At 41.4% G+C, this 21,902-nt stretch overlaps 1 protein-coding gene across 1 annotated transcript in view; it reads left to right on the forward strand.

Annotated features, from left to right (window-relative positions):
• The first annotated feature begins 297 nt into the window (after window positions 1–297).
• Window positions 298–21,902, forward strand: part of zmym2 (zinc finger, MYM-type 2) — a 36,640-nt gene continuing 15,035 nt past the window's right edge. Inside the window, exons 1-8 of the mRNA XM_085373834.1 lie at window positions 298–330; window positions 10,871–11,560; window positions 12,002–12,170; window positions 13,488–13,642; window positions 13,971–14,119; window positions 14,363–14,525; window positions 15,567–15,779; window positions 21,445–21,595. Coding sequence (XP_085229960.1) covers window positions 10,886–11,560; window positions 12,002–12,170; window positions 13,488–13,642; window positions 13,971–14,119; window positions 14,363–14,525; window positions 15,567–15,779; window positions 21,445–21,595 — 1,675 coding nt within the window. The 5' untranslated portion in view covers window positions 298–330; window positions 10,871–10,885. The remainder of the gene's footprint in view (window positions 331–10,870; window positions 11,561–12,001; window positions 12,171–13,487; window positions 13,643–13,970; window positions 14,120–14,362; window positions 14,526–15,566; window positions 15,780–21,444; window positions 21,596–21,902) is intronic.

Consider the following 21,902-nt stretch of genomic DNA (forward strand, 5'->3'; position numbering starts at 1 on the left):
AACAAAAATCAACAGCATTATAATAGACAACATTCGGCCTCCATCACATTTATCATGAGTCCACAGAGTAACAATTACTGACTTAATAAAATCACTTCTCCGAATCCCGTCTCACTGAGAACTGTGAATAGATATGTTGCAGGTAAACACAAACCATAAATGAGTTCTCAGGAATTCATATCTGTTTTTGTACGCGAGTGAACGTGCTGTTGACGCATAGTGAGTGCTCTGCTCAGTAGATGATCTTGGATATAAACTTGTGCGCACGCGCTTCCGCGGATTAATGTCAAGGCACAAAAGTGGCGCTACACCGTTTTGAGCTCTACTCCGGTAAGCGAATTTCACAGACGTTTTTCGTATTCTACTTTTACGCCTAATTGGCCAAAGTTTGGGGAACTTGTGCGGGGGGGTTAGCCGGATGCCCGGAGAGTTTCACAGTACTCACACTGGGGCGTGAAGACTCATTAAGGGATGAATAAACAGTTAATTTTAACAGATTTGGTCCTCTCCGTCTCTGCGTGCTGTAGCTACTGCCGCCTCTAGTCTTCAGTATTGTTCAGTTGGCTAATGGCGGACGGCAGGCAGTGCTGTTTTCCGCTGGGGGAGGAGGGAGGTGTGTGGTGGGGGGGTGGGGACAAAATTACTCTGGTTGTTATAGTAATGGGTTCATACCTAGTTACAGTTTAGGTAACTCACAGGATGCTCACGTAAAACACGATAAGAGAATTTCTCCGGGTCTTGTTTACCACCGCATGACACAAATGAAGCCAGTTCATGTGATATATGAGAGTAGGGCGCCCCTTGCGGTTGCCGAGTATATTTTGCCAGTGATTGCGCCAGGGTGGACTCCGCGTAGGGTAACTTTCCAATTAAAACCCCCATCGTCACAGGTATCGCAGAAATCGGGCTTTTTATTCGAAACCCGGGTCTGTTTCGCTGGCACCGGCATGTGTGCGCCTATAGAGCAGATAATCTGGACAAGAACAGGGGTTGTGGAAGGGGGGAAACACGTTTTCTTTTTCCTTTTTTTAGGTGTTGGGGACTGTGCTTGTCAGTGGCACACTGCATTAGCCCATCTTGATAAACATTTGCTTCTATTTTAATCTGTTATATGCGAGCAAGTTGCAATGATTTTTGTTGGTATTTTAACAATGGCGCAGTCTGTGTCTGCTCTCCTCCCCTCGATCTGCCGCTAATCCAATGGCTGTTTGCGGCAGGAAGGGGCAGGGGAGGGAGCGGAACGGAACACCCTGAACCACGTTTCTCCTGGACCCCAACTTGGAAGCCAGTCTAGCCTCTCCTTTTTCCCAGGTTATTTATGGAAGAGCTGCGCAGCTCAGGTAGTGCTGGTTCCGTTTATTCTCACTGATCAAAGTTTTGGATCTGCTTTTTATTGCCAAGTTTGTTAAATATAAATGCCGGGGAAGAGAAATGGAAGCTATTTCGGGGTCGAGTGATAGTCGCCGCTGTAGCCGGGGGCACGGGCCGGATTTTGTGCTGTGGTGGTCCTTCCAAGCGGTGTTGATAATCAAGGGCACGACCAGTGGGACTCCGGCGGCCCCCGAAGGCTTCGTACAGCCTGTCCTTCATTGGGTGTTTTCTAATAATTCACAGGAGGTCTCTACAGCTGTGTATAGCAGGGTTTAGTTTTGCATTCAGGTAAACGGAATGGACCATTTGATTTTGTGTTGTGTATTTTTTTTAGCCCATCAGCTGGCTTGGGGATGCTCTGATGGCTGCGCATTACGCATCACTTCTCAGTGACATAAGTCTTATATAATAATCCCAGGCGTTTAATTTGAATATTTTATTAATCGGCTGTTGTCTGCGCAAATACTGGCGCAAACAGCTATCACATCTCCACCTTGTGACCTGCTTGGGGGGAGAGACGGGGGAAAATGTCAACTTCTGTGGCTTCATGCGCAAACTGATGCAGTTGGAAAGGTAGACGAGCACCTCTGTGGGGTGGTGATGTGGCGCAGGCGTTGCTTTAAACTGCTAGTCTTGTTGAGGTGTGTGTGTGTGTGTTGCATGGAGGCAGGCTCGGCCACAGCGCCATCCCACCTCTCCGTTCACCTGGTGTTGACGTTGGGAGTCAAGGTTGCATGTCAGAGCTCATTAATGCTGGGTCCTCGTTTTCATCTCATCCATGTGAATGCAGGCTGTCTCGTAGCTCTGCATTGCAGTCTGAACTGAGTCTAGACCAGGCTATTCCCCCCCCCTCAGAGCACTATTGAGTTGCTTTGCACATAGATTTCTCTGTTGGTGGAATATCAGGCCAGAAAAGCATGAAGCATCTATCTGCAGCTCAGCTTTGCTTTGCTTTTGGGAGGTCTTGCAAATGGGGGAGTGGGTTCCTTTGGGTCTCCTGGCTAGTATTTGGACTCCAGTTAACACCATGGTTACGGACATGTTATTGCCTTAGCGCAGGTTGTGTTTATATACATTAGCTTGGGTTGTCGCTTCTAAAGGAAGAACCTAATTATAGTAAGTCAGTGACTTGGAATTCAATCCTTCTTTTGAACAGTCAAGCATATTGTATTGATCTTGAATGTCATTCTGTTTTGCCTTGTACTTCCTGTCACATGGTCACAGCAAGTAAGTGTTCCTTATTCGGCACTAGTGCTCTACAGTGGAGCAGCTCTTTATTAGCAGCAAACATATACACCTCTGATATAATGACTGCTGAGTTTGCAGCCGTGGCATTTAACAATGTGAACTCCTATATTTCTCTACCAAGCATACAGTTATCAGAGAGTCTTTGTACTTTGATAGAAAGTATAGGACAGATATGCAGCCCATTTTTGCATATTGAAATTTTTCTTCGTCTTCTCTCTGCTTGGAAAATACCTGCAATGAAGAAGTACAGTTTAAATAAGCATGAAATCGCTTTAGTCATTTGTAACGCAAAATAGCAGTCTGGCTGGAAAAAAACGGGTATTTGAAAGCATCAGAGCAGACTGAGAATTTGTAGCGGGAATGTTTTAACTTTTTTTATTATTCATTTTGTCACTTTTTAGTTATGAAGAAATTTGGCAAAAGAAAATGATTTTTTGTTTTTTGTTTTTTTGCTAGTAATCTGCTTAAAAATCTTGGGAAGACATGGGATGGGGTCAGTCTTTGTTAATTATCCTGCAGCCGATTTCCTGACTTAGTTGGAAACTTGACGTGAGCGCACTGCTTGACTCCACATCACGACCATGTGTCTCACGTGCTGGATATGGTGCTAAGAGAATTGAAAACGATAGTTAAATTAACTTTATTTGAAAATCAGGTCAAACATTTTTTTTTTAATTTCAGCACCAATATACTGTTGAGGCCCTTAATATTTGACCAAATTTAATAATTCAACTTTCATAGAGATGTGTTGTCAATGTAAAATGTGGTAGAGGCAGGATATTCTATGAGCATGCATGGCTCCCAGTAGCAATGGATGACTAGTCTTTCCTTACAATGTGACAGAAGCCCAACACATTTTCTCTGGCTCAAATGTAAGTGGAAAATTAAAGGAAACCCCGGCTATTAAGACATGTTTGCACTAAAATATGTACTGTGCTTTCAATAAAACATATGTGGTATTAAAATACACCAAATGTTTTCCTTTTAAGCACATTTTATATAAAACCGATTTACCAGTAGGTTGCCATTGTTATTTATTTCTCAATGCACTCTGGGTAGTGAGGTCATACGGTTGCACCGCATCCAGTTCACAGTTAGCAGCGCACTGGAAATGGCTTCTGTTCAGCCTTTCCAGTTTGAACCAGAGCAAACCGAGAGAGAGCATGAAAATAGTCAACCACCACTTAGTTTAGGTGAAGATGAAAACAATCCGTCAGACGAGGACGAGAGAGTGAGGGAAAACTACTGGTGTCTATGTGGCTACTGCTTGCCAATGGCAACGGCGACTGAGAGCGTTTGTTGTAAAGTACCAAAACCTTTTGAAGCCGTATGTCTTAATCCAGATGTTCTTTGGGCAGCACTTGTCAGCCTCCATGACCGGTATCCGGTCTTTAAGTGATAACATTGTGAATCCTGCTTGCGGGCCCAAAGTAGTCTGCATTTAATAAGACTGTGTTTTTAACATGTTTTAATGCCTTGTTGAGATTAAATCGAACAAGATACAATCTCCTAAAAACAGTCAGTGATCACTGCCGGCTTCTCACGGTTTTTATTACTGCTAATCATTTTAAAGCTCAGTTTTTAAACCCTTACGATGTAACTAGCCCAGCCCTTATATTGTGGATGGATTATCTCAGTGGTTCTCCTGACTGACGTTTGGTCCATTTACAGGATCTTGCCATTTACCCCTAACCATTGGGAACCCTCATATTAACTTTTATCGAGTGGAAAAAAGTCTTCCATTCGTTAGCGTTCGTCCTCCAGCTTTACTGTTTATGTTATGCTAACATAGCTTGTCGTGCTAGCGATCACGTAGCACATCATTATATACAAGCTAGCCCAACTTCAGTAACTCTACAAACGTCACTGCTGTTTACTTTCCTGTCATTATTTATGTTGGAAGTGATAGCAGAGCTGTACGTTTTAATTTGATAAAAAAATCTCTCAGTCAGAACATGGTAAATTATATTTAGATGGAAGCTAGCAAGCTAACTCCCTGCTAGCTTCTAACTCAGTTAAATGTCATAAATCCCATTTTCATGGATGCCACGTAATTGTTACACCTGGCAGAGCAGCCACACTGATCATTTTATTACAGATGAACAAATTTAGACAGTTTTTCAACTCTTAGTAATGCTGCAGTGATCCTTTGACTTTTGCAGCGGAGTTTGGGCTCAGATATGGCTAATAACGCCAGACCAAAAGACCGGATAGTGCTGGTCTACCAAGTCGTAACCAGGTCACTAATAGGCAAGTTAATTAATACGGTTGCTACACTTTAAAAACCAAAACAGGTTAGCTGAACGAAAGCACCTATACTACCGACAACCAATACACGTCATCGTCCCAGAATGCATTGTGTGCGAAAAAACATGGCTACTCCCATGGCTCCAAAATAGTTTTAAACACCAAAGATTTAATGAATAACAAAAATAATTTGTAACATATTTAGAGTAACTTGTCATAATAGTCGGGGTTCCCTTTAAACATAACCCCACAGATGGGTTTCATGTTTGATACTTTGAGTATCCTTTGCAGAGAGAAACCACCTGAATTCTGGAGCCATCACCAAACAAGAAGTTTCCTCCTCCTCTATCGTGGCCTTTGCTGCAGCTGTCTTCAGTTCCTGTTTGTTCGTAGAGCTTTCCACCTTTAGTTTTGTCTACAGCAAGTTGAAGTACAGCTTGCTTGGGTTGACATCAGGTGAATGAATTGGTTATTACAGAATATTCCACATCCATAACTCCAGCTTTCTTAGTATGTCTTGGGTCATTGGAGAGTGTTACTGTGAAGCACTATCCATCAACTTTACTGAATTTGGCTGAATCTGAGCAGCACTGTATCCCAGTAAACATCATCTGGCTGCTTCTGTGTTCTGTCACATCTTCAGGGAAGACTGGTCACACATTGCTACTGAAAGCCGTGCATGCTCTTACATTACACTGCCTCCACCATTTTTCACTTCAGATTGTCATCTGTTCCGTGGCTTCTCACTACTTTTATCTGCCATCATTCTAGTACAGGTTGATCTTAATTTCATCGATGTGTTCTTGAGTCTGGTCACTGGTTTGGTGACCCTTGTGATATGTCCCTGATCAGAAATCACATTGTGTCTTCCAGCCAATGCTACCCTTGCATTTGTGCATCTATTAGTGGGCTTCTTATTGATAAGAAGCTTTTCTGGGCCTAAACTACAACCACCTTCAGTAGCTTCTGTTATTTTGGCCTTCCTCAAATAATTTTCATCTTCAGTATGTTAACAGCCGGCTGAGATGGGTAAAGGTCAGAGGACTAACTCATTTGAGAAAATTTTACATCTTTGTCTTATGCAGCTTTTGGATCCTTCTTGTATATTTTGTGTCATCGTACTTCTTTATCGTGATTCTTTGTCCAATCAGTTTTGGAGCATTTGATCAATTGTTTAACTCAATGACACGTCTGCTAATTGGGCCTCTTGAAGCAGCAGCCAATTTTTGGGGGAGGGGGGCTTCTGGTGTAGCCAGCTAATACCCAGTACCAGGGGTTCCTACGTTCACTACAAATGGATATCAGAAAGCTTCAAACACCCAGTAGTCCTCTTCCCTTTTCCTACTTTTTCTGCACATGAATTCAACCAAATGCAAATCTTATTACAGAGATTAGCATTTGGTTGAAACGGAGCAGGCTTATAGCATTGTACACTGTTACTTCTATCAGTAGTCACATCATCAGTAAGAACTGGTGACCCGGTTCCATTCGTGACATGCATGCCCAAACGCTATAATTGGAATTCTACAAATTTACACTGCTGAACAGCCTCTTGTGCAACGCCAGCTAACCAGATAGCAAGTAGGCCTGCAGTGATTTGTCGGCATAATTGCTGACTTTTATTGTCAACCCGTCGTATACTAATACCACGTAAATGCGTTTTTGTAACTGCAGTCAACTACAGGAACATATGGGGGCAGTAACGCCTCTATTGTCTGTCGAGACTGGAGTCAGAACTAATGGAGAAGAAGAACGTAGTGCGACCCACAAAACGGGAGGATGGAAGAAAATGGAAACTGATTTTATTAAAAAATGTGAAAGCATTTCAAAGAAAACAAAGTTGAATGCAGACTGTGGAAAGCAGAGCATTCCTTCCACGACAGCATTAATGCAACGCAAAAGCATTTAAAACGCCGGCACCCTAGAGCTGTGACGTCAGCTCTGGATGGGTCAGTTTTAGAGAGTTAAGTCAGGGCGCGCATTGATACCATGTTTATGATGTCTGAATAGTAATATTTATGTTTGTAAAGTAATTTTTATGTTAGCTTGCCTGTTGAAAACCTCTCAGGATGATACTTGCTAAGCAAACACCTTTTTAGTTTTGTTAACTAATGAGTCAAATGCAATATCAAACCATTAATCAGGAGTAGCTACACTGCCTCCTAGTTTTTATATATTTCTATATAAAATATAAAACCAAATTTGTGATTAGTAACTGTCTTTTCTCATTCTGTTTTGTTCTGTTTTACTAGTATTAAGCACAGGTGTATAGATGAGTTTGTCCTGTAAAGAGGCAAATGCACCTTTCAAATGGCTAAAGTCATGACAGAGTCATCTTTAGCATGGTTATCAGCAGCTGGGAACATCATCTCAAGGATAAGAGAAAGCCTTACTCCAGAGGATGTTCACTGCAATCATGAATTCATGAACTGAATCATCTGTAAACTTTGGAAACTTGTTATTTTGGAATGGAAAATAAAATATTTTTGATTTCATTTGAAGCTTTACTTCAACTTATGGACAGAAGCCTTTTTTAGTTTCCTATTTGAAATTTTCTTTATTTTAAGTACTACTAACACTTGTGTGACTTAATATTTCTTATTTATTTAATTTTTATTCTGATGGTTTGAGTATTATTAAACAGACATTTGATTATTTTCAAATTCATGTTTCCTGGGTCATTATTTTAATTTCCTATGGGATGAGACTACATGGTGATATTCACAGGTGGGCAGACTTGAGCAGATGTGGCACTGGAGCCTAGAATAGGAGGTTTGCCCACAGGAAGCAGAGAGGAGTTATTGAAGTAGTTATTGACTAATGGAGGAAAAATTGGCAGAGTAGTTACCTACCAAAATAATCTTTAGTTGCAGCCAACAACAGCCTTTTAATGGCTGGGATAAGCTCATCACTGCAATAGATATATGAACAAATAAAGCACCAGAAGCACTTTTGCCAACCAGAAGTCTGCAGTTTGGAAGTTGTTTAGTTTTGCTTTTGTCTGTCTCTTGGGCGGGACATAACTGCAGCCACAAACTTTGGAAGATATGTCCAAATGGAGTGCTTTACTTCACAGCTGTCCTGTGGGAACATTAAAGCCAAGGAGCTGGTATGTTGACTGAAAAACTGTGTGAAAAGTGACACAACCTGAAAACATAACATGTTAAAGTGTTAATGACTCCACCGCTGTGCCAAACACTTATTTAAAAGGTGTTTTTTCTTAACAAGGCCACAGAGTTTGAGTTTTGTTGTTTTATTTATCTAATTATATTTTTTCTTCCTAATGTTCTGTCCACTTCCGAACATACACACATGTTTTCTGCGGTGGCCTCTTAGGTCTCAGGTCTTCGCTTAAGTGTCTTACTGTTTGTAAGAATGAACCATGCCTTTTGTTGAATCTACACCTGTTGCTCTCCAAGTTGAGAGCACCCGTGAATCGTTGTTAAAAACTAATTCAACATTTGCGGTATATTTATGACCTTTTGTCACCTTAAGCTGACATCAAATAACAAGGAAAAAAGCCACACATTGCAGTGAAAGAGTTTTCAGTGCCAATATTTAAAAATTGGATATTGGTGATTTATCAATACATCTGTACTGGTATTTATAACTGTGGATAAAACCACTCTTTAACCATGTCATGAGTGTTCATGTTGCATAGTTTGTCCATCAGAGAGGTATACAATGAAGCAAGTTTAACTCTCATAACAAATATTTATGTTTCATGTGTCTGAAAGAAAACTCTTGACTGATATATCAGATTTTAAAATCTGTATTGGTGTTGGTGTTAAAAGGCCTATATTGATCTGGATCCATTCAAACAGTTAAAGCGGTAATTATGAGCATGTTTTCTATACAAAGCTGTGAGATGTCACTGGTTTTTAGGTGCATGTTTGGAGGTCAGGGTGACCTTGACACACAGCTAAGCACCTTTGCTATTTCTGATACTGGGCTTAAAATCTGGAAAACCAGGGTAAATATATATGGGCCGAATCTGCTCATGCTGAAGTCTTGCTAAACCAGTTTGTTCATTAAGCTAACGAGGCAACAGCTAAAGTTCTCTTCATATGTACTGTAATAACCCAGTCATTTACCTGCATCCTTAAAGATGCTTGTGTACTGCTGCGAGTTTTATTTGATGCGCCCCACAGTGCTGAGACCAAAATGGCCACCACAGTGATGTCTGGCTTCCTCTGTAGCTCTTTTACAACTCAGATCGTGTGTTCAGGTGCTTTCAGGCGCTTCCTCTTCTGGGCAACTGTTGGCGTAATTAGCAGAGCTACAAAGATCATTGTCACCATAGAAGTGTGTCTATGAGCGAGCATCTGTTAGTGTCGTGTGTGTGTGTGTGTGCTGCAGCTGTCAGCAGTGATGTGATATGTGGCTTACAGCCACCCTCACTGCTGTGTTACATGAAAAGGAGATTTTGACAGAGAGGGATCAACAGACTGCTGACTTCCCCAAAAGTGCCTTGAATATTATTTGATTCAGAATGTGGCACTCATTCAGATCACTCCATTTTCTGTCCTATTTCTTCTCTTTTGGATCGGGTAAGATGGTTAACAAATTAACTTGTTTGTATGTTTTTACACTACGTGCACGTACATCACTGCCGTTTAGTTTACGAGACACACACATGAACCGCACAACCATTTAAACGTTGTGTTGGTCAACTCAAGAGCACCCAGATGTAGTGCACAAAACAAGTCCCTGTGGTGGTGGTGGTGGGCTTTACCATCACCACGGCAACCAAGGTGTAGCTTCGCTGGTTGCCAAGGACAACAAGAGAGTAGCTGTGTTGAGTGATACACAGGCGTAAGAAGCAGGGAGGGCGGAAGAGACGTGAAAGGCAGCAGGTGAAAACGAGGAGTAGAGTTGCCTGTAGTTGGGTAAGGAGCTTAAGGGAACAGGAAGAGAGAAGAAGAGGATGAAAGGAAGAGGCGTGATGGTGAGGAGGAGGGGCCCCCGTTGCTGGGCAGGCACATATGCTCACCCATGGAGACGTCACCTCTGCCGTTGCATGTGTTGAACATTAGATTCCCGCTTTCTTGTGGTAAATGCAACCAGAGAGGTTTATCCGTAGAGAACAAAGCCCTTCACCGGCCTACATCCCTATCATTTAAATACTCTTCTGACAGTATTAGAATCATTAGGAAAAAATGTAGTAGATTAAGACCAAGAAAGACTGCTCTGTTTACATGCTTTGTTAAACTATGAACAGATTTTTAATGAATCTGAGTGGAGAGAAAAGTCATGGGAGTTATCATATTGTTAGACTGATCGATAAATTTGAACCTCTGTGTTTAGTACAGCTGAAGAGCTCTGAAATGAACTCCTTGACCTGTTCTTTCAGGAGCAATGTGAGTCATTGTTGAAGAAAACCCAGTTAACGGAAAGTCTTAACCAGGTCCATTATTGATTGAAATGTTTTTGTCATTAATTTTTGTGTTCTTGCAGTTATTTTATTCTATTTTATGTTTTCTTGGAGTAGCAGTTTTTCCATCTTGATGGCAAATGTGCTCACAGACATTCTTGACCTAAATGAAGTAACACAGCGGAAACATTCACATCACTGCCCCAGCATCAGCAAGGCATCCAATTTTGCTGTGGATGTAAGCAGAGCATCAAAGTTATGGCTGTATTTGTGAAATGAAGGCCTCACATCTGGAAGTGGTTGACATTTAGGCGGGCATTTCAAAGAGTGAGCTCACCTAAAATGCCCCACAGAAGGGAAAATCTGGTCGGACTTTTTTCTTTTTATTAGATGATGTGAATGGTGAAGTAGCCATTAAATATAACTGCCAAAAGCAAGCCAGTAAAGACAGGCAGGGTGGTGATTGTAACAATGACTATTACAGCTGTAGGGCATCAGTTGGCTGTGTGGGGGAAGCTTGCGTCTAGGGACACCTGAACTACCTGTAATGCTGTCAGACGTCATTAAACTAATTAGTAACGCCAACTTTGCATAGCTGTTTCCTAACTGGCTTTTTGTGTGCGTTGTCAGGTGGTTGCCTTTGTGATGGACGGGGAGTCGGAACCAAACCCTGTCGTGGCAGAAGATGTAGGGGAGCGGGTGGAGCCCATGGATGCCACTCCCTCTCCCCAGCAAAACCCCACGCCTCCTTCTGAAGAGTCTAGTGAGGCAGTTTCCATGGTAACGGAAGATGGAGCCACAAAGGAGGGTGGCACAGAGGACAATGATGATGATGTGGTTCTTGTAGGGGAGGAAGCTCCCCAGCCTTCTGCCACAACCCTCTCCCAAGACACGCCCAGCACAGACTGCCCAGAGCTGGCAGCTGCTGTGGCAACTGTAGACACGTCCACAGCAGCAAAGACCCCCGGCTCTCCTGCATCTTCCAACGCATCTACAGCAGCAGCACCGCCGAAGCCTCCAACCACAACAACCGAGCCTATTGTCATTGACGACGAGGAGGACTCTGAACAGAGAGACACATCCTCGTCCACTCCGGTGCCTCCTGAAGGCACATCTGCATCCCACTCCCCAGGTGCACTCAGTAGCACTGAGCCAGATTCTGAGATCAGGATAGCCAGTGTCACTACATTAGGGTCTGCTAGCCAGAAAGGAGGCTCCACAGTAAATTCCCCTCCACATCCAGAGGATGCTCAGCCAGACATGAACCTGATGATAACCTCTGTGACATCACTGCAAGGAGGAGCAGCAGCTGTCGCAGCAGTAAGAACACCCACAACTTTTTTTTTTTTTTTTTTTGTGGCTGTCGAAGTTTTCATTATGTTTTCATGTTTTGTTTTTTAAATATTTAGTATAATTCAGTTTTATTTATTTTTTTGCTTCCACCTAATTTTTAGTGCCGACTTTTTATGATGTCTACTAGTAAATGTTGGTGAAGGCAGGTGTTTGTTTTTTTTCCTTTTTGGCACAGCGGTTTTATTCTTGGCAAAGAAAATAATGATTTCTTTGTAATGACACCTGAGCGAGCTGCTATGCCAGTATCTACTTATCAGATGCATCAGCAGTTACTCTAGTTGATGTAGTTGGATTCAGTTTTGGTTTTGTGTATCGCAGTGAATATGACACCCGCGTGTGTTAAGTTTTCCCTCCTCATCACCTTGTTTCTAATATTTTGACACTAACATAACTAACTTGTGTTTTTAGGCAGGTGAGGGCCAGGTGGAAGAAAATGGTCTACAGATCCACAATACGTTCAGCCTGAATCCTGACACCCCATCTGGTCGACCAACTGCCTCCTTTAACCCTGGGCGGGGCTCAGGTCCCATGGGCCAACTGGTACAGAATGGGGACATGGGCACACACAATAGAGCAGGTAGGAACATAACATTTTTCTCATGTTAAAATGCTGAAATTGGCATAAAAGGAATGTGATGTTTGGATTTGGTTACGACATGGTGTGTGTGTGTGTGTGTGTGTGTGTGGGTGGTTTGGAGAAGTTGTTGTGTTTCAATACTTTGCCTTGAAATCGCTCTTTAGCTCTGTTCTTAATGACCAACTCATTTTGAATGGAGGGTTGCTCATACTAATTCAAATAAAAAAAGAAAATGGGTGCTGGATGTCTCGTTGACAATTAATATAATCACAATCCTAGAGTCAGTCAGGTGCAGATTAATATCTTTGGCCAGAAACTTTAGACAACTTTTGTGTTCAGGTGGATTTTATTCAGATTGGTGATGCTGTTTTCTGTTTCTGTAGTCATTTTAACTCCTAACTTAAGAGATCGTCGATCTCTTAACTAATGATGGAATTAAATAATACATAGGTGGGAGAAAAATGTCCTTATCTGTTTAGACGGGTCACAGGATAATGTCAGGTCAACAGCCACAACGAATCTTTCTAATTAAATGGTTCCATGAATGTCATGGTGTGGATTTTGTGTTTAAGTTTTGCAGACACCAGCACATGCGGCAGACAGTAGTCATACCCATACAACAGCTTGATAACCTGGATAACAGTGTCCATGTGAACACACTCACTGTGTTTTCATATGTAAACCTTATGTAAATTAGCATCAAACCTTTCTCAGTTGGAATTACCAGAAAGACAGTTAGATTGTTGGTCAGCCTGCATTTCTTTATGTATTGTCTAATATGATTTCCTCAAACTCAGATCCGTCTGACTGAAAGTTTAACACAGCTCGACTTCTGTAACAGCACAGTGTGTCATTCAGCAAAGCATTGATTTGACCAATCAAAAGCATGCTTTTGATGGAATCTTTGGCTGTGATTGTAAGAATTGATTAAATTAGTTTTAAAATCCTTGACTAACAGCTCCCCCTCCACTCTTTTACTTTTTGAAAAATTTGGTGCTTAAACAAAATGTGCGATATTGCAGATCTACAGGAAGTTTGGTGTTTGCTCATCATACACTTTCTGGACTTGAGTTTATATGCCAGCCTTTTGGCAGTTCCTGTCAACCTCCATGTAGACTCTAGATGGTGCTGTTGTCAGGAGCTAGTCCTCTAAATATGACTTCTGGAGGTTTATTTCTTTATTTACTTAAAATTATTGTTGTCATTGTTTCATGTCTGTATAGCAGATCAATGTTTAGTGCAGACATAGCATTATATATATTTATATACAATTTTAAAAAACATTCCAGGTAACTTTCTTTCCATCTTTCCCTGCAGATTCTTGGATTTCTCAGTCAGCTTCAGTCCCCCGCAACCAAAAACAGACAGGGGTGGACTCTCCATCACCAGCCACTTCGCTGCCCAAACCTCCAGGCCAGTCTTCCTCAACTACTTCCTCCTCAGGCTCCCAGCCACAGCCCAGGACAGTCAAGGTGATCCACTGTGGTCATTCAAGTCCTGTGTAATTGCGTTAGTTATAGTGCAAACGATCTGGAAAATTTTACATTTCAGAATTTAAATCCAGGGTTGAAGCAGAGTGTTTACTTTTTGTGTCTACCCTTTTTATATTTTTAGTAAAAGTATGATTTAAGTATAACCATATTTAAGTATGTTAATCTAATCTGCTACCCACTTCCTACTACATGCTGTACATAATTTATGCAAACAGTGCACTGAAACTTTCTTTAGAAATTTTTAAGACCCTTTCCCTGTATTCGTTACTTCCTGCAGCTCAATCATTCCTATGTTTGCTCGTTCCAGGTGACCTGTGCAAACTGTAAAAAGCCTCTGAAAAAAGGCCAAACAGCCTACCAGCGTAAAGGCTCCACACACCTTTTCTGCTCCACCACCTGTCTGTCTGCCTTCTCACACAAACCTGCCCCCAAGAAGAGCTGCACCATGTGCAAAAAGTAAGTCTGACGTTGAAGGAGATATTTTATATTTAGGATTTACGATTATACAGTGCATTTGGAGTTCATTAAAAAAGAGTAAAGTTGCAACAACAGAGTTTATTGAAAGCGAAGGTTTAAAAAAAAAAAAAAAATCTTATTTCCAGTTGTCATAAACATGAATGAGCACAGCTTTTATTATGCTATCTAATCCACATTCTCTGGAGATGTTTTCCTCACAAAGCCTCTGTGTTTGTTTTCCAGGGACATCACAAACATGAAGGGTACCATTGTGGCCCAGGTCGACTCCAGCGAGTCTTTCCAGGAGTTCTGCAGCACTGGCTGCTTAGGCGCATATGAGAACAAGCAAAATCCTCCCAAATCAAACCTCAAAACCAAATGCACCGTCTGCGGCAAGCACACGGAGGTCAGTCTGTCTAACTTTCTTAGCACTGGGTTCTGATGACAACAATGGAATAAATAATTCAGTGGCAATGAGTAAAACCAAAGTAACACTGGGGTTAAACACATGAATTTTACACTGACTCAGCAGTGTTAGGTACACCTGCACAGTGGAAAGGTTCAGGTCTGTGTGTGTGTTTTGTAGTATCCATGGTCTGTAAATTTCATCATCATTTACCTAAATAGATGATGGACTCTCAACTCCACAAGCAAGCTCCTGCAGCATGCAAAAAGGGAAAAAAAGCATCAGAAAACCAAACGCCTTTGACCGTAATGTGGTGCTAACACACACACGGAGCCTCAGGGCTCGGCTCTTGTTGTGCTGGGCTTCAACATCCCTTCATTATTTACATCCTTGGCTTGGGTGTTTGTTTTGAATAAATAAATATTTCATGCTTGAATCCTGTTGCACTTTATCAGCCCCCCCTCTTCCTCGACTCTTAATAAACATAGTCAGAAATGGTGGTATGACAATTTCGCTCTCCCTCGTTATCTGATTTATTATGTTTCTCCTAACCACACTTTCATTAAGTATTTTTCTCTTGCCTGGCTTCGCTGTTTGTGAGCTTAGCCTTTCACATCTTGCTTTCTTTTCTGCACCCCTCTCTTAGTCTCGTAACGATCACATCCAAAAAACAAACTTTTCGGTTAAAAATATTTTTAAAAATGTCTTTCTGGATTGTTTTTGAACGCTCTACCATCATTGTCTGTTCTTAGTTTAACAGTAGTCCACTAGATTTTATAGTCTGCATTCAGGATTTATCATATCTTTTTGTTGATTATTTCAACAACACAAGTTGGAGATCTTAGTTGTGTATTTTTTTTAAATTTTATTTATTTTATTTTAATTTTATTTTATTTATTTTTTTACTGTTGGATGTTTTCAGCAAAGCTAGAACTCCATTAGAATTAGTTGAAACAAAGTATGACCCACACCAACCAGGAGAAATGTCATTTAAAATGTGAACATCTCTTCTTGATCCTTCTGATGTTTTGCTGTCTGCAGATCCGGCATGAGGTTAGCTTTAAGACTGTGACCCATAAGATCTGCAGCGACGCATGTTTCAACGTTTACCGCAGGGCCAATGGTCTGATCATGAACTGCTGTGAGCAATGTGGTGACTACCTTCCCAGCCGGGCATCAGCCAATCACTCGCTTCTGGTCGACGGTCAGCAGAAACGCTTCTGCTGCCAGAACTGCATCAGGGAGTACAAGCAGGTGAGCCAGTGGGAAAGCTGTGATCCTTTTATTTTATTCAGTGGATTTTAGGACATCATGGTGCTGCTTTGATGGCCAGAACTTTGAGGAATTTTAATTTATCTGTGGTGAAACTCTTACTTGTACAACACACACATGCACACAGATAAACAGGAAGCTGTTCTCTTTTTGAGTTGATCCATTCTCTTCTTGGAGATTTTAAAAAATGGCACCAAGAGAAGTATAACTGTAAATGTAAAAATGGCAGAGAATACTTTGAGTCATTGCAGGCTGATTCAGTGTGCTGTATGTGTGCTACATTTCTAGGATGGTGCACGTAAAGTCACGGTGTTGGGTTTCAGAAGCGTTTTCAGTCATGACGTACATCTGTCGCAGATTCCATGTAAAAGTATAAATCCTGCATTACTCATCCACCTTTTTTAAAGAAGAAGTTGGTATTTAAGTAACACTGCTGTGCTGTCAGCAATACATATTCAAGTGAGGCACAAAATGAATGAAAGCTGGAGTGAGTCAGTCCTACAAATTTTGTACAGAAAGCAAAATGGCTGCTTGAATGATCAAATGTTTCACATATGGCTTGAAGGAGGAGTGCAGACAGAAGCAACGCTGGTGCTTTTAGTTTGTCTTACACCACCAGCCCTTTTAGAGATTTCTGAATTTTATGAAGTCATGTCACAATTATTTCTAGAGTACATTTCAAAAGTTCTACTATATTTATTTTACATACTTAGGAGGATATTTTTTGAGTTTCTGTCTTTGTGTTGTTTTGTAGAGTTAGAAAATTCAGGAACTGCTGTCATTGTTTGCCTGTCACCCGTTAACCAAATGGCAGGTCAGAGATGTAGGTCTGTCCTTCTTGCAGTTGTGTTGTATGTTAGTATCCAAGCAGAGCATGCCAGTGCTCGGCCCACCTGTTTTTTTTCTCCTCAAGCTTTCAAAATTATTAATACATTTTTCCTGAACATTGTACAGCTGAATTATGTTGGAGAGAAATGTTTGTGAAAAATTGCAGGTTGAAATTTAATTTGTTGCTTGGCAACGGCAACCTATTGGACGTTCCTCTAGTAATTGCAGGAAACCACTTGGACACTGTCAGTGTTAGAAAGCATGCAGATAACAGGCCTGTGTGTCCAATTCTGGGCTGTACTGTTTCTTTATCAGACAGATTGTGAATTTTCTTATGCAACTAAGAAGTCTGTTTTAGAGTAAGAATTGAAGTCCATATTTTCAGTTCTTTGAAACTGTGGAATATAATCCACTAAAGCTTTGTTTACACATGCAGGTAGGGATGGGTATTGATAAGATTTTCACGATTCCGATTCCATTTTCGATTCTGTTTAACGATTCGATTCTTTATCGATTCTTTTTAAAAAAAAGGAGAACACTAAGGTCGATTAGCTTAGAACTTTGTTTTATCTTCTCTTTGAACAAGATAGAAATTTAGGAGTAACATGGCCTTACAAACCCAACAGTGAGATCTTAAGAGATCCAGCCTACGGCTCTTCAATGGGGTGTCACAGGGTCCCCAGGGAAAAAAATTGTAAATGTAAAATAATAAAATCAATATTCTTCTGTAGCAATAACAAAGTGTAATATAAAATATTCTATAGCAATGACACAAGAATATCCAGTAATGTCCCTGCCTACAATTAAACACATTCACTTACTGAAAATCATCTGCTGTGGCAAATGGGTGCAAGGCTTTGACCACAAACTTAGGCAAGGCAAGTTTATTTGTATAGCACAATTCAACAACAAGGTGATTCAAAGTGCTTTACAGAGACATTAGAAACAAAAACAAATAAAAAGCATGATTTAAAATTGATTAAAGCAAACAAACAAACTAACTAATAAACAAACAAACAAAACAGTATATAAAATCAGAATAGTAGATAAAATCAGTAGTTAAATGCAAGTTTTGAAATTTAAGCTTAAGTGTGGATTTGAATAGAATAGAATTCAACTTTATTGTCATTGCACATGCACAGGTACAGGGCAACGAAATGCAGTTTGCATCCATCCAGAAGTGCTTTAGTGATATAGATATATTACAATATATATTAGCAATAATATAGATATGTGAGTATATTACAGAAATGGGTCTATTATGGTATGTTATAATGTACACGGTATGAAGTATGTTGTGAATATTCTATAACTATAGGTATGTACAGGCTGTAGTGAGTACAAGCTATGTACAGGATATGAACAGGATATAAATATGAAAAACTATACAGAATATGAAATAAATAACTTTACAGAATCTGAGATATACAGCTATACAGAAATGGGAACTATGCAAGTTATAAACAGTTGTAGAATTAAAATTATCGTATGTACAGAATGATTATTTATACAGAACTATACAGTAGTGCAGGTAAGATAAATGAGATGTGTGGATAATTTCTACAGAGGCTATATAAAGTGCTGGTGGTTGTGAGTGGTGGTTCAGTCCATGTTATTATTGTGTTTGAGGGTACAGTTGTCCATTGTGGGTGTGTGTATGTCCAGTCCATGAGTTTAACGTGGGTCAGATGTCAGGAGGCAGAGTTCAGGAGTCTGACAGCTGTGGGGAAGAAGCTGTTCCGGTACCTGGTGGTCTTAGTCCGGAGGCTCCTGTGGCGCCTCCCAGAGGGCAGGAGGGTGAAGAGTCCATGTGATGGGTGACTGGGGTCTTTGATGATTTTCCCAGCCCTTTTCAGACACCGCTTCCCGTAGATGTCATTTATGGCAGGAAGTGGTGCTCCCGCGATGCGCTGGGCAGTTTTCACGGCCCTCTGCAACGCCTTCCGGTCCGAGGCAGAGCAGTTCCCGTACCAGACTGTTATACAGTTGGTCAGGATGCTCTCGATGGTGCAGCGATAGAAGTTCACCAGGATGTCTGAGGACAGGTGGTTCTTCCTCAGAGTCCTCAAGAAGAAGAGGCGCTGGTGAGCCTTCTTGACCAGCTTGGAGCAGTTGGTCGTCCAGATGAGATCCTCGGAGATGTGGACTCCCAGGAACTTGAAGCTGCTCACACGCTCCACAGCCGTCCCCTTAATGTGGATGAGTGGATGTGGGTCAGCATTCCTCCTGTAGTCCACGATGAGCTCCTTGGTCTTCTCGGTGTTAAGCAGCAGGTTGCTTGTGTCGCACCACTCAGCCAGACGATCCACCTCCTCCCTGTAGGCGGCCTCATCGTTGTCACTGATGAGGCCAATCACCGTGGTGTCATCTGCAAACTTAATGATGGTGTTGGAACCATCAGCAGGTCTGCAGTCGTGGGTGAAGAGGGAGTAGAGGAAAGGGCTCATCACACAGCCTTGTGGTACACCGGTGTTCATCGTGATTGTAGATGAACAGTGGTTTGGTGCTTTATTCAAATGCAGCTGAGAATAGGTGAGTCTTCAACCTGGATTTAAATAAACTGAGTGTTTCAGCTGATCTGAGGCTTTCTGGGAGTTTGTTCCAGATATAAGGAGCATAAAAGTTGAATGCAGCTTCTCCGTGTCTGGTTCTGACTCAGGGAACTGATAAAAGACCGGATCCAGATGACCTGAGGGATCTGGAAGGTTCATACTGGGTCAGGAGGTCACTGATGTATTTTGGTCCTAAACCATTCAGAGCTTTATAGACCAGCATCAGAACTTTAAAGTCTATCCTCTGACGGACAGGCAGCCAGTGTAAAGACCTCAGAGCTGGACTGATGTGGTCCACTTTTTTGGTCTTAGTGAGGACTCGAGCAGCAGAGTTCTGAATGAGCTGTAGTTGTCTGACTAATTTTTTAGGTAGACCTGTAAAGATGCTGTTACAGTAATCACTAAAGATGAATGCATGGACTAGTTTTTTCCAGGTCCTGTTGAGACATCAGATCTTTTATCCTTGAAATATTCTTGAGGTGATTAGTCACTGATCGGTGACTTTCGTCTATCCTGGCCTGAAAGGAGACGCTACCAGTAGACTGCAGCAAGAACTGCCAGCATGTGAGCCAGACTCTGTCTCTCTCATCATGGTCACCTAAATGCACAGTAATGGCAGGTTTTGTAATAAGGCAGATCGCGCTAACATAATATGCACTGTTAGTTGATTATTTACCTGCCGAGTTAACGGGAGAGGACGTACAAACGTTACCGCTGCTGCTGGGTTGAGATTCACGAACCCGGAGCGGAATTAAAAACACGACATTCATTTAAGGTCATCGTGTGTTTTGTGAGCAAATGCTTTTGCATATTCGTAGTGTTTCCTCCCTTAAATGAAATATCTACTTTGCAAGTATTGCAAGTTGTCCTGTTGTTATCCGTTCTCGTAAAGTATAACCAAACTTTTGAGTGTTTGAGCCGCTTAGGTACCATGTTTCCTGCCAGGTAAATGACGCTCCGCAACGTGGTGACGTCATTTGGGGCGACTGGAATCGATAAGGAAATAGTTTGCAAAAATGGCAAACAATTCCAAGGAATTGAAACAGTGGGAACCCATCCCTACATGCAGGGGATTCCTGAACCAGCTGAGCTGTGTATATAGCAAATATTTAAACAGATTTTAATTTTCCAACTCCTTAATACAAAGTGTGTGATATCCAGTTAATCTTGCAGAAGATTTGTGCGTCCTGCCTCCTACATGCCTTTACTCAGGCAGCATCCCCACCTGAGGCCTGATTTAGACTCCTTTGGGGAATCTTTGTGAGTCTATGATTTAACCCACGTAAGTGGTGGACGTTTATTTATGCTTGTGCTGGTGCATTATGTGTTAATTACCATATGATTGTGTCCCAGTGTTTTTACATGCGGTGCCACACAATAGAAACAAATAAAATGCCCGGTCTTCTTTCCCCCCTGGATCCTTGCTCCTTGTTTTCCATCATTTTTTTGGGTCCTAAAGTTTTTTGGGTTTTTTTTCACTTCTTTTTTCCCTCATGTTCATTCTGAGTTTCTGATTTTGTTGACATTTGTGAGTGTATATTAATGCTATGATTAGCATGAGATGATTGTGATATTCTCTTATTGATAAAATCAAAAACTGTGGCAAAAAAGTAGCTGGAAAAGCACCCAAGGACTCAACAGTACTGAACCAACCAGTCACAATCGTTGCAGGCTGCGTCAACGCCGTGCGTAGTTATTGTTCTAGGGAGGTGCAAGTCAGATTACACTATAGATTACATTGTAGGGGTTCAGTGTTGGTGTCCCACTGAAGGATAAATCCACAACAAATGAGTGAATGAGAATGACCCTGAGATCTGCCAAACCTTACTATTCTGCCATTGTGTTAATGTTTGTTTTTGTTTGTTTTTTCAAAAAATGTCAAACTTTTCTTACAAATGAATAACAAGGCAAATGGCATAGTCTCAAGTATTCAGTTCCATTTTCACAACATTTGTGAACATATTGTTCTTTTTGTCTTTCAAAGGTTAAACATTCATTTTATTAAGAAAACCAGTGAGTAGTTTTACAGCCTGAGGTCATCACTGCAAGTTTCAGTAATAGTTCTAATCTCTGGGCCAAACGGTGGGAAATGGATCTCAAAACAAACATGTGGACTGTTGAAAGCGTTCATCAGAAGTCTAAGATGCTAGCTTCCCAGAAGGTTTACAAACATTCAAAACATTTTGTTGTTGCCACATTTTGTATCTGTTAGCATGATCAGTTAGCGATGTCTTGTTAAGTTGTGGTGCTTTCCCTGTCTCTCTCAGGCTCACAGTAAACTTGAGAGCTGCCTGTCTTGCAAAACACTGATTAAGACGGGAGAGGTACTCCATAGCGTCGGGGCAGGTGGCGCCATGGTCTCCTACTGCTCTGTTAATTGTATGAACAAGGGCAAGCTGACAACAACATCCATCATCAGTGAGTAACCACAATACACAAGCAGCAACTTTGAAACAGCTCTCTCATAATTTAGCTTTCACTTTCAGCCTTTTTTTAGTCCAGAGACTTAACCTAGAGATCCATATTTCTGCACAGGTACCATTTGTCATGGTTATGTTACAAACTAAGATGGCGGCGCACACAGTTGCAGCAGCTCGATGTACCACTGGTCAGTGTGGTGTTTGGTTATCTTTGTACGTTTTGTGTTTTGTTTTGTGCGCGATCAGTCAAGCGAATAACATCTTCAGCAGACATGATCTTCTTAAGATCGGAGTGAGTTACCGTG

Source organism: Diplotaxodon limnothrissa, linkage group LG16 (genome assembly GCF_057381915.1).
Source record: "Diplotaxodon limnothrissa isolate DT_005_m linkage group LG16, D_limnothrissa_male_GT1.1, whole genome shotgun sequence".
NCBI lineage: Eukaryota > Metazoa > Chordata > Actinopteri > Cichliformes > Cichlidae > Diplotaxodon > Diplotaxodon limnothrissa.